Raw genomic sequence first — 13,619 nt, forward strand, 5'->3', positions numbered from 1 at the left:
ATCAATCCTGCAAAAATAATAATGTGTTTCTTAGAAAAACCTAGTTTTGCATAAAACTATGCCTCCCTGTTACTGGTTTTACATTGACACTTCACCAAAACAGTCATTACTACTAGAACATAATCAAGAAGCACGGGTCACGGCACAGTGTTCTTGATCCATTTGGAATTTATCCTGAGATTCACTAGCTAACTTTCCCTAGATTTAGTCTCAGGAGCACAGCTGGGATCCTACTACTGAACAGATGCATCCTAAAGCAATAAAACAAGAGGTACTCACTACTTCAGTAACATATCAGGTCTGATATGATTAATTAATTTTTGCTAGTTTCTTTGGTCACGTAGGGATGAATTATTTGACATGAAAACCCACTGGTATGCAGTATCAACTAAATTCCAAAATGAAAAAGTACAACAGCCTACTTCAGTGAAATTGACAGTGAAAGGCAAAGATGACAAGTCCACTTCACTGAAAATTGCTTGTTACTATCAGAATTATCTCTATCTTAATGGAGCTTTAATTGGCTAAAAGCAGACAGGACAAGTGTGGGAAAAAATGAGCCAAATTCCCTAGCTTCTAAACTTGTAATTTCAATAAAGAAAGACAAAAGAGCATTTTGTAAACATAGTACAGACCAGCTGAAAGCCTCAAATCCAATGACTTTGGTGTCCTCTACTGTAGGTTTTATAATAGAGCTGTCCGGACAAATTTAAGACACATAGTTCTAGTTTTCAATGTTGGAACTACTACTGCTTTTGAAAATGCTTTGTAGGGGAAAGACCAATCTATGTTGCTTTGGACAAAGAGAAGCTATGGGATGGTACAGCGCAACAACATAAAGGCAGAGATATCCTGGTTTGAGCTAAATAGAACTGATTTTCTATTTAGTGATTTTACTTTTCAGCTCAGCCTCTTCTAAGTGGCTGAACTTGCTGAAACTAGCAGCATGTTTTTCCAGACAGTGTGTACTGCTACAAGTTATAATCATAAGGCCACTGTCACACCATGAGTACTGTATCTGCACCTAAGGGGAGGAGTGTACCCAAAAGTGACGAACTAGGTATTCTATCCCACGTATGTCATACTCAGCATAAAGCCAAGGGACCATGATGGTCTCAATCCTTCCATCTTGGACCTTTCCTTCTGTCTTGACCCCTTCAACAGCCAAAGTCCATGCAGAACCTTGCTAATTCGTCTGCCTCCAATCCTGATTTGTGTGTACTGCATCCTGCCCCCACCTGCTGCATAGTCCAGACTGGGACTTTTCCAGTGCCCAGCTCCGCAGAGCCTCTGGTGATGTAATCGTCATTGGGGGAGGGTGGGGGAGGCTTTTATATTGGCTTTGTATATATATTTGTACATATCTGTATATATTTCATTATTTTCCTATTTACATTATTATTATGTAGTATTAGTATTATTGTTTTATTAAATCTGTTAGTTTTATTTTTCAACCCATAAAGTCTCTCTCCCTTACTCTCTTTTCCCTTCTGAGGAGGGGAGAAGGGTTAATAGAGAGCATCTGTCCAGGATTTAGTGACCAGCCCAGCTCTAAACCACGACAGAGAAATCAACACTAAATTGCCTCAATGAATGAAACAACTAAAAATATATCAGAATTAAACAAATAAATAAAAATATTTTCTCAAAATTATCACAGAAACCTGGCAGAAACCTGTGTCATGGTGCTTGCAAAACAGACAAAGACTTGGTAACAATTAGCATGTCAAAACCCCAATCTAAATAGTATTCAAATCACGTCCTTTAGCTAGTCTCTTAATTGAGAAAAATTTTTTCCACAGAATTATGCAGCCTCTTCACAACTGTTGTATCCACTAATGGGAGCTATTACTTGATCAGAATACTGGTTCACAATCAGTGTGAACCATCCAGTATGCTTCCAGAAAGCCTGCAGTTGAGGATTTCATAAGAAAATTCTCCTTGAAGGGACAGCTGCATAAATACAGCAGATGCTCAACTGTGCTTCAGACTGTTCCTTTTATTTTACTGAGCAAAAGGCACAGAGGATCCTCTAAGAACTCTAAACGCTATCAATTTTTAACTGGGAGAGGAAAATAATTCTCTTGATGCAACACAGAGAAAAATTTGCCAGACCTCAGCCTGCTCCAAAAGAAACCCCTCACATGCTTTTAGGCAGGAGATTGCATTAACTGGTGAAATTATGTGCCGCAGATGAAGAAGGGTGCTTCAGACAAAATTCTGGGCAACGCTTCAACAGTATGAGGTATCCAAAAGAGGATACTACATTTATATAACCTGATGGAATATAAATTACTTGGGAGGTTTCTGTAGTCCATGAAACAATGGAAAATTTGAAGGGCAAATTGGCATATTCAAGTCACCATGACCCTCCCCCATTCCTAAATTGAGAGTTTCGTCCTGCCAAACAAAGACAAAACACAAAAATCTTCAGATCTCTTCTCTACTTCAACTCAGAAAATACATTAGCAAGCCTGCCTTATAATTATAGGGATAAGTCTATAGAATTATAACTCTTGTTTGTCCTTTTTTTTTTTTTTTCTTCTTCAGCATCACTGTAATATATCATTCAGAGAATAATGGAATTTAGGGTTTTTCATGGTTCTGGCACTTACCTTGAGTCCACGATAGCTGCCTGGGCTTGTTGGTGAAGAACTGGAGGACTTTGTAGATTTTGGAGTGGATAACTGACTGCTTGGGGTTCCATTAACTGTCCAAAGCAATAAAAGCAAACAAATGAAAGAAAAGATGAACACAAGTCAAAAACCCTAATTTGCTTTGAAACTTACATACTACTTTGACAAGTTATCACTCAAGTCTGTATACAAAGACCAAAACAGACTCCTCAGCATTTAGGAATAAATTATATGTTTGCAGGCCACACAACTACAACCCTAAAACTTGTGGCTAGATAGGGAATCAAGAAAACACACAAATACTGCATTGTCATTCCAGAGATTAAAAAGGCCTGTTCTCTCCTTTGCAAGTGCAAGAGCTTTGGGCAAATAATAGCCACAGCCTCTGTAAATTATATGATTTATTGTGATATTGCATGATAAAATATGGAGAGAGAGAGTGTTCATAAAGAAATTTGACCCTTCATCTCTCCTTTTTGGATCAACGCCTTACTTTCTAGGTAGAATGTTTCACAGAACACAAGTTGTTTTATTTGGTTTTCTCCAAGGGGAAAAAACCAAACAAAAAAGGAAATATGAGCTGTTTGGATGATAAAGAACTAAAAAAATATTTAGAGGAAAAAAAACCCCAACAGTTGAAAGCCAGTAGATTATTTCTGAACTTCCAAGAAGTCAAAGTGTCTATGAAAACATAAAATAACCTCTCTGTTGACTTCAGTTCATTTGTTTTAAGTCCAGTTTTCCAGAGAGGCCTGATAGAACATCTGCTATATCTCTGGTGACTTGAATATAACTTAGGTCAGTTCTTGCATTTTTCTAAATGAAACAAACTGATGCAAAATTTAATTATGCAGACAGAATAGCATGCTGTTCATCATACACAAATACAATGCAACATTATATGATGCAACATTATTTCCTCTCTAGCTCAACCTCATTTTTCCTGTGAGAGGAAAATATCGGGCAGTAGTTTAAGAGCTGAAAAGGTTTCACAGCTGATTCATGACAAAGAACTGGGTCTTTTTTCAGAATGAAAAAAGTAATCCTGGCAAGTGGAAATTTAGCTTAGAAATAAATAACAGTTAAAACTGCACATATCCATTACACATTCAGAGGTCTGTCATGGGTTATGTAATGTTTCTTAACCAGCACTATTTTGATTTTTTACAAATGTCTATTAACCCAGTACCCTAACATTCCCTGAGTGCTGAAGATACCTTCTAAATACTTTTTTTACAACCTGGGCAATGCATCTGTGAGTAGGCAAGGCTGACTGCACTGCAACTTCCACAAATACCTGTTTTTCACAAAAATATCTCTCTTGTGTGTGATGTTAAGATATAACTAATTGGCATTTAGCCACAGAATAAGTCTATCTTGAAGTCTGATAACTTGGATTTACATTCCCAGATCTGTTACATGACTATTAGCTTAGTCTTTCCCACTAAAAGCATTCCATATGTTTAAGTATAATTTTGTCCTGACTTTAAGAAGGGTTGCCTGTAAGAACAACAGGTGAATTATTTAAGTATCTTTAATAAGCTAAAAGGATTCAGGAGCATATGTCCTTTCCACAGATGACTTTTCATTGCTTTGTTTAAGATAACCTTCTTAAAACCTGGCATATCAATGTGCCCTTGTTTTATAAAGGATTTGCAGCTATAGAATGAAAAGGGCTAGTGAATGCTATCTTACTGTTTTCTTGCATACGCAATTTTGCTCTAGCCATTAGAAAAAAAATACTAAGCTGTGACATTCATGACCAAAAATGAGGTATTTCAGCAGACGAATTTGCTTCCAAATGACCAACTATTACTACAGGAGCAGAAAACTTTTGTTTATTCACAGGTCTTTTTATAATGCAGCTCATGGAAAGGTCATCCTTTCCTGAACATGACCATTGAGGTCTACAGTATGAGATATCCTTATCTGTCTCTAAGTCATTACCATACTTTTAAGCATTGACAGAATCACTCAACTGCACTTGTGAAATTGGCTGGTTAACATAATCTTCCCTCTCATAACTGTCAAAGGAAGAACATCCCAGCATACACTAACAGTACTCTAGCTCTTTGCTAATGTCTTAGATATACTGGGTGTACAAGTGCAGTGCTTTGAGCCAGAGTTGTGACGACATGACCTCCAGAGGTCCCTTCCAACTTTTGTCCTTCCATGATTCTACAACACATGGTATATTCTGCTGAGGATCCTATTAAAAGAGCTGTCTGTAGACACATGCATGTTACTTGCAAGAGATTTAGTATTTTAGAGATACTTTCACTTTGAACTGAAGGTGTTTTAGAACTTAGGCTGAAATAACACAAGAATACAAAGGTAAGAAACTGCAAATAAAATGAGTAATTATGACACATGTTTTTGCACTCACATTTTTTCAGCAACTCTTCCCCTGTCTTTTTGCACTGCTTGAAATTTTCCATTATAGTATGCTTTAAAATACACATACAAATGCATTGCTTCTCAGAATGCTCCTCTACTTGTAGTCAAATTATACCTTTACAAATTTAACTTGGACATCATTTACAGATGTCCATCAACTATAAAGCATAATTTGTATTATCTCACTCAAACAATCTACTTCAACAAAAAGTTCACACCTATTACGTTTCTGGTTCACTTAATACAAAACATGTGTTTAAAGCTTGAAAACATTCACAAATACAGTGAAAAAGGGTAAATGGAGAAGGAGGAGACGCTAGTTATATACAGCCATAATAGTAATGGCTCACCTGGGGATTTTGCTGAAGAATGAGCACTGGAGTAGTGGCCACCCCTCTTTACTGTACTCATATATTTGACACAAAGGAAAAAGACATTAAGGAAATAAGTTATTAAACAGCTGTGAACATGCATGAAAGGAAGAAGGGTAAATAAAGATAAGTAAAGACTACATGAGAAAAAAATGGCAAGTAAATAGAAGAATAAATACCACACAGTTTGGATAAATTCTTCAAATTAACCTAACCAAAGGGGTGTCCAAGTAGAAAAAGTAAAAAAACGACAGCACCGATTTTAAAATTCTTTGCATAAAATTCACTGTTGATAGATATCCCATATGATCTCACTGGTGTTAATGGGACTGCATGACATGTAGATAAGTTGTGAAATTTGCCCTTCATGCAACATTTTCTTTGTTGTTATTGTAATCCTTCTTTGAAGTTTTTCAATTAAATATTCAACCTTTATAAATAGATGATAAATATTCCACTTTGAAAGAACTCAAAGGCATAAAATTACTTTAGAAAGCATCAATTAAACAAAACAAAATATTAATATGGAAATGAGACTATGGAATATGTTGCAGTTTTGAATACACACACAGGAGCTTACATCATAGTTACATTGAAAACAGAGCATCATATATCTACATATTCTACCTGGGCTACTTCTCCAGGTCTGAGGGAAAGAATAAATTAAGTTTTATTGTACTTAGAAATTAAATGCAAAGGTAAAAAAAGAGGGAAAAAACCAAGTTTCTCCTTTCTGTTTATTTGCATAAAACTTATTTGAAACATATGGTGTTGAGCCAAACTGCTGGCAAAAACACAATATGAACCTTTCTTTGAAATTACAGGAAGCACAACAAGAAAAAAAAAAGTTCACTGTTAATAGGCATTAACATGCCAGAACAGCTCCTAAAATTACTAGAAACAGCAAAATCTTTTATTTCCGACAATATTTGGCTTATACAGAAGAAGTCTTTCAAATTTAAAATACTTAAGGGTATACTCTAGTTCAATGAGCTTGAATTTAAACACATAACCATCCTGTAGTTAATAGTGTTCAAGAAAATGAAGTGCCATGCTGAAGACATATCCCAAGTGTATGATTAGCACAAATTATTGCAAAGTTCATAAACTGAAACTTTTTGTGCCTGTTAATTAAAAAACAGAAACCACATTTCTTCTCAGGATTCAAAAATAATTCCAAGTTTTATTATAAATTAGTACTAAATCTGAGAAAAACTGAAAAAAAAAATTTTTTTCCTCTCAGGAAACAAAGCATAGCACTTGTATTTCAGACAGAGCTAACAGTTTTTTCATCCCATTAAACAATTCCTAACTTTCATATATTTTACATGTTCAGTGCTTTACTAGAAGGAGTACCTGAGGCAGGTGATTTGCTTCGATGTGAAGGACCTGGACTTTTGGACCCAGAATGCCTAATGCCAGACGATCGGGAATAAGAGGACTTCATAACACGGCATTCTACAAAGCAAGCAGATAGAGAGTTTTGACAACAGTTCATCATACAGACTTCCTACAAACACTATTGGTGCTGTTTAGTATCCAAAAAATGAACATCAGTATTTTCTAAGCACGCTTACCCAACTGAATGAAACAAATTTATAAGAACATCTTAGAACTTTAACCTAGATATCATATAAACATTTTTGAGCCAGTCAAATGTTGTATTTAACATTCTGCATTTAACAATTCTTCATGTCTTGAGCTGGATTATTACTGTAGGTCAAGTCTTTACTTATGCACAGCTGCAAGAGTAAAGCTGTCAGATGATGCCAAGATTCTTCTGCAATTCAATAAATCCTGCACATTGTAATGGCAGCTTCATATAGGCAAACTTCATAGCAAGCTTAATTTTTGCAAGAAATTGATATTGTGATCACTTTTTAAAGAGGTGAAAAATGTCTATTGCTTCCAAAAGGCTGAGACAATAGATTACAGCCATTTACCACCAGCTATATATCATTAAATAAAGGACAACTTAAATGGTAATGGAATCAGTAGTCACATCTTCATTGACATTTTGGAAACATTTTAACTCCTACAGTTACCATCCATTGCAAATTGCTCCCAACTGAATCATACAAAATTCCTTCCAAATTTTGTCCCTGTTATTCATCACTATGACATCAATGCCATTATTATGATGCCATGTCACCACCAGAAATAAGTAGAGCTGCATGCACTGCCTGTCAAGTCATGTCCCACTCTGTACCTAACCTGCTTTTCTCCATCAAGACCAGGGACCATCAAAGTTGAAGATACAAAGGTAGAAAAAATCCCTCCATCATTGGGTTCTCAGGAAGAACACAAGATCAATTGGTCTGTGGATGGTGAAATGGGGAAAGCAAACTTATGGCATTAAACTCTGCAAGGGGAAATTATTATTTTGCCCAAACTTGGATTTGCAGTGCGAGTTAAGAAAACCATGCTCTTCCATTCTTGCGTAAGAATATAATTAGATCTTAGCTAGTCTAAAACTATATTAAAAAATACTCTTCTTGTCACCTCCACACTACTTGAGTCAACATGATCAGGCCATTCTGGAAAAGAAGCACCTTGGCAATAACAATAGAATGAGAACCAGCCGAATCCTCCATCCATGCAAATATATGAACCATTGTGGCTAGATATATAGCTATACCTCTTGATGTAACTGAAGATTTTATAATGAAGTTATGGCATTTGTAAAAATTAGAAAAACAGCAAGTGGTTTTGCTTTCACCTGAGAGTAAGGCAAAAAAAAAAAAAATCCCCTCTTATTCACAATCTGAAGCTCTCCTCAAATAACCTGACAATTCTTGCCAGGACAAGTTTGCTCTACCACAGATTCACTTTTTCATCAAAAAAAAAAAAATAGGTTGATTCTACAGCTTAACCAATATAAACAGAAAAAACATCGAGAAAAAAAAAAATCAGCATATATATGATTTGGTATTCCAAGCCAATTCGAAAACGCTCTGATAGAGAAGAGAGCTTTTTCCTTGAACTTACATAATAAATTTTCTCTTTACAGAAAAAGAACAGTAAACAAGCTAAACTAATTATCTGTCAATGGTAGACAGCATGGACATGAAGTCACAGTTTGTCTCACCAACTTCCCCACCCAACACCTCTACAAACTCACAACATAAACAGGCTCAACACCTGATCTGTAGTAGATAAGACTGAAATGTGAGAATTATCTAGCAGGACAATTCAAGACCTGAAATGAACATGGCTACATATGAGATTTTTCAAAATTCTAATGAAGACAGCAATACGGAGATCATCATGGAGATCACAGATGTTAAGAGAACATTTTTAATGGATTTTAGATCCATTAGATCCATGACTGAACCTTCTAAAATTCAGCGCTGTTTTCCATGTAACTCTAGGGACAGGGTGTGTTTTCCAAGAAAATAGATCAGATTTGTTAGTGCATTTTAACAGACTTACAGAATCCTGATGATGGTTTGGAAAAACATTTTAATCTACATCTAAATCACACAACCCTTGAGGATCAGATGGAGCAGGGGAGCAAGTAGAGTTCACAACGAAGCTGACTATTTCAATGGGTTTAGGATGTAGAGTCTTACCACTGTGATCCAGCACAAAGTCATCCTGAGCATATCGGTATTTCTCAGGCCCACATGCAATGAAGACATCATCATCTCCAAAGAAGTCCTGCAAGCACGTGACCTTGACAGCAAAATAAGCAAAGCAAAATAAATAATCGCAGTACTTTCAAATGCTAAATCTTCAGCTAGTCAGCAATAATTAGTTTGTGTTTTCCTTTTTGCAGTGATACCATAATGGTTTTTTCTGATGATACACACACTACAGTTTTCAAGCATTTTAGCTCAGCTCACTGTGAAGGAAGGGGCCAAGGATGTAAAATATGACTGCCCCCTCACCTCCAAAACCACCTTCTCTTATATTTAACACTAACACGCCTATTTTTGCCATGCAAGATGATGACTTAGACAAAACCAGCTATAAACACTACTCAAAAATGAAAGCTTCTTGTATTCTTACATTAATTGCTTATAGGAACATCCGTTGAGTTAAAATGACTGCATCTACAAATTTATTCTTTTATTTCAGGCATTTCATTTCCATGTTTAAATGCCCTGTTAAAAAAAAAATAATCCCTTCTTATTAAAAGGTATTCTGTATTAAAGAAAAAAAGAAATATTGAGACCCCTCCATGACCTTTGCAGCTCTGTCTATACTTATTTGTACCAGTAATGATGTTACAGTGTATTTCAAGAATAGAAATATCAGGAGATATCAGAAAGAAAACTGTTTTAGATATTCTTTAAAAACACAAAATCAAAGACCTTGAAAAACCTCACTCCTGAAAAGTCAATAAAAGGCAGCTTGTGAAGGAGCAAGTGTCTGCTTTAAAAACAATTAAAATGAAAAATGCCACAATAAAGAAAAAAAAATGTGTTTGCAGTTAGCAAGCTATTTGAATTTATAAACGGATTAAAATTTACTGTATAATAGTTTACTGATTCTTTTTTAACATTGCACACTCAAATGAGATCTGGGAATACAACCTATGTAGAAGCTAAGAAAGGTAGAACCATTTGGTGAAACCATGTAATTAAAGAGGTAAAACAAAAAACTGCTTTTAGGGAAACTGACTTTTTTGCTTCCCAGATACCTGTCAACACTATCGGCATATTTTACTCACTGTGACAATAGTAAACATTGGCAGATCTACAGGAAGAGGTTTCTGTCTGTAGTAGTCTGAGAAACACTCAGAATATCAATGACGCTCGGGTCTCTGCAAGAACAGCCACACAGGGCATTCACCAGCAGCGCAGTTGTCATGGCAGCTAACCCACAGTAACAGCCGGTGCCTTTTACAGCAAGATCCCCACTACAGTGCCACATGCCGTAACCAGCATTTGTGCTGCTGTGGTATGCAGCCAAAAGGACTCGAGCCATCACCAAAACCCTTTTATTCCTATTTTACCATCGCAGTGACAATCTGCTGTCATTGACAAGAGGTATTTTCAGCTGTATTTGAAATCACTCCTTCTAGTTTACTGAAGAGGCAGTAATAAATGGATTCAAAAGGCCATAGAAATTTAAGAGAAGTTTTGCTAACATGGGATTTATTCTTCTCTACCTAACAACTTTCTCTACTAATAAGAGGACACATCATTTGCACAGATTTCAGGAATCCAGCAACCAACCAAAAGCCACCACTACAGGAGAAGCTGTGAGAAAGCTTTCCAAAGACTTATCCCAGTAGCACTGGTGGACATGGGCACAGAAATTCTCTGAAGCACAAGTTCACATCCAAAGACCCCAGACTGGGCATCATTTCCATAAGCTTTGTGTACCCATCACTGCTCAACTCATGTCTCCCATGCTCTAGTAGTGCTGTTTTGAGCAGGTTAGAGTTAAATGCTGTGGTTTAGGAGAGCCTAAAATTAATCTTTCAGTTCCGATTCAAAGCCTCCCCCTCACCCCTTAACCTATCCAGTCTAACATCCGAGCTGAGAGTAAGAGAGGAATGACAGGTCTTGTGTCAGACTCTGGGAAATACATGGGGATATAACTTCATACAACATCATCCTTTTGTTGTTTGCAGAGCAATTCTTCAAAGGAACGGTGCACAAAAGATGACAGGAGTACCCTTGAAATGTACCTTAAAATCTTTTGTAAATGGCTGTTGGGAGGGAAATAAAGGACTTTAAGAAAGACAGGAATTACCATAGGTGCTTTCCCACATGTTCATGTATGTACAGTTTCCCCCAGCAAGAACACATGGGAGGAATTGGCAACATGAGAACCAGCGATCAGATAAACTGCTGGAGACGGAGCAACAGCACCTGCATCTTGGAGCTCAGGCGAATGTCAGCCTCTCAGTCTGCTCACATGTATGAGAAAGATACAGATAGATGCTTGCTGTATTCCAGCAGTGAATACTGGAAGTTCTCCTTCTCCCTAAAGTTGTCTGGACTGGTTATGCATAAAATACACTACATGAAAAAAAAAAAAAAAAAAAGGACTGAAAAAGTGTATTCAACAAGGAATAAAGATCTGCTAGATCTTGCCAATCCCAAATAACCACATTATAAGGTGAGGGAAGTACTTTTGAAACCAAGTTCATGAAACTCTTAATTTTACCTAAAAGTACAGTCTAATAGTTATTTTTCTAGGCCCTTATCATAATAAAGTCAAAGAGCAGTTCCCAGGGTGCAAACAGATGCTAAAATAAACAGTCGTCTTTTAATTCTGTAGGAAAATTAATACACATGCTGCAATTAATTATAACAGTGCTCACTTAGGGTGCAAAAAACTATTGAGGGAAAGCTGAAATCAATAGTTTCCACGGGATTTTGAATGCTGCCAGTCCACTGTGGTCTAACTGGCAATTCACACAATTCCCATCCAAAGAGTATTTATATTGAGTTTATATAGCAATTTTTATAGCTGTGAGAAGGATTCAATCAGTTTAGAAATTTAAACCCAAAAATCCTTCTGAACATGTATTGATAATATTTTTAGAGTTTCATTAGCAGTAGAACTTGTGCATGTGAATAGCATGTCAGTTATTCCAGTAAGTTAGGGATCAAAACTTGGTTTGTTAAACTAGTGTATGACAAATGCAGCTTCTCTCTCCACTAAGTGTCTATACTCTGTCTTACCCATCCTTTGTTTTGCTGCACTTGGTGCTGAAATAACTGTTGAGTCCTTCAAAATATTTCCTAAAATGCCTTTCAAAGGAAGATTATATTAGTAAAGCTGCACATAAGTGTACCATAGCAAAAAGAAATATGTGGTCATTCATTCGAGTAACAACTCTCTTGCTAGTCCTGATGCTGTGAGCTTCTGTGCATGAAGCTGAAAATGTGAAAAGCTTTAGACACTTTGAAGAGGTTAAGCACCAAAATGAGATCTGATTTTCAACAGCATTGAAAGGTTTTTTAAAATTAAAGTCATTAGGTAATTTTTGAGATTCAAATCTGGCCACTTTCTAGTTTACATTCACAGAAGCTCTATACAAGTACTTTGAATGCATGCTTTCCATTGGTGGCCACGCAGTAAAACTGAGCAGAATGTCTCTCCTGTCTGTGGCTTTAATTAGTGCTCTTTTAAAATAACAAGATAAATGTGACTTGTTTGTCTACAAGAAAAAAAAAATCTATTTCAAGTATTTATTTATTTTTATGTAAGGCTTATATACAGAGCTGCACAGGGAATTTTTTTAGGGTTTATCATTATTAAAAAAAAAATTACTGAAGAATTCAATTCCTCTCAAGGCTTTAGGACTTAAGAGAGTTCTGTAACCACGTACCAGCCAGGAGCTCACTGGTTACAATGTATTTATTCCAGCTCTACAAATGTGCTTCATTCTAAGAATGCAGAGCAGGGAAGACAAATGGTTGGTCTTAATTCAGTATGGCTGGTTCAATTTAAGCAGCAATGAGATCATACACTTTAAGTCCGAAGAGCCACACCCTGTGTCTGGGGAAAGCTTCTCTGGATGACAAATTTGTCAGCTGAAAATGGAACTAAAACATGAAAACTGGAAAAAAGATGCAAGATTATTTGTATTTGTTTTAACAATGGAAGAAATATTTATACCTACTGACTTCAAGAAAACAGGATACAGTGCAAATATTTTTAAAAGGAAGCACATAACATACAAGGCAAAAGGAAAACTAGGAAAACTGGCATGCATAGTAACAGCTGGATTTGTGTATATGTTTTTGGCTCAGCAAGTGACAGGCATTTCAGGCTGAAATTCTTGAAGAAATGCAGTGGGGTTTTTTCCATGAATCGCTGAAAAAAAAAAAAAAAAGGCAAATAATTTGTAAAATGTCAGCATGACAAATCTAGATACAACCTCCCTGCTACTGCCTTCAGTGTGAGGTGTCTCCACGTTTCTCCAGGGAAATGCGACTCCTCTTTGACTGGGACAGATTACAGCTATGCCATCCTGACGGTTTTGCCCTTTGCCTTGCCCCTTTCATCAACCTTTATTTCCAAGTAAGCAAAAGTCAAATACCTGTCTATTTTGCCAGTCAGGTCATACCTGTAACGATAATTTCTGTTTCCCCTTTTCAAATAAAGTTAGGGCTGCCGCTTCCTCTTCACAGTCATACAGTCTCTTTAAAATCCTTGCAGTATTTTGAAGCTGTCTGACCATAACTGTCAGCCTCACAGTTCAAGGGTTTATGCACGTCTTAAAGTGCAAAATGCAAAGAAAGCATTC

The 13,619-nt window shown here is 36.4% G+C and overlaps 1 protein-coding gene across 4 annotated transcripts in view; it reads right to left on the reverse strand.

Moving 5' to 3' along the window:
- DCLK2 (doublecortin-like kinase 2) overlaps positions 1–13,619 on the reverse strand; it is an 82,069-nt gene that overhangs the window by 30,475 nt on the left and 37,975 nt on the right. For 2 of the 4 annotated variants that reach the window (XM_010193483.1, XM_010193491.1), the window contains exons 3-5: positions 8,977–9,079; positions 6,761–6,862; positions 2,616–2,710 (exon numbers count right to left, since the gene is read on the reverse strand). In XM_010193483.1, coding sequence (XP_010191785.1) covers positions 2,616–2,710; positions 6,761–6,862; positions 8,977–9,079 — 300 coding nt within the window. Of the gene's footprint in view, positions 1–1,238; positions 1,242–2,615; positions 2,711–5,383; positions 5,435–6,760; positions 6,863–8,976; positions 9,080–13,619 lie in introns of all 4 variants that reach the window. The other 2 variants (XM_010193468.1, XM_010193476.1) reach the window with 2 other exon arrangements.

Source organism: Mesitornis unicolor, unplaced genomic scaffold (genome assembly GCF_000695765.1).
Source record: "Mesitornis unicolor isolate BGI_N332 unplaced genomic scaffold, ASM69576v1 scaffold22280, whole genome shotgun sequence".
NCBI lineage: Eukaryota > Metazoa > Chordata > Aves > Mesitornithiformes > Mesitornithidae > Mesitornis > Mesitornis unicolor.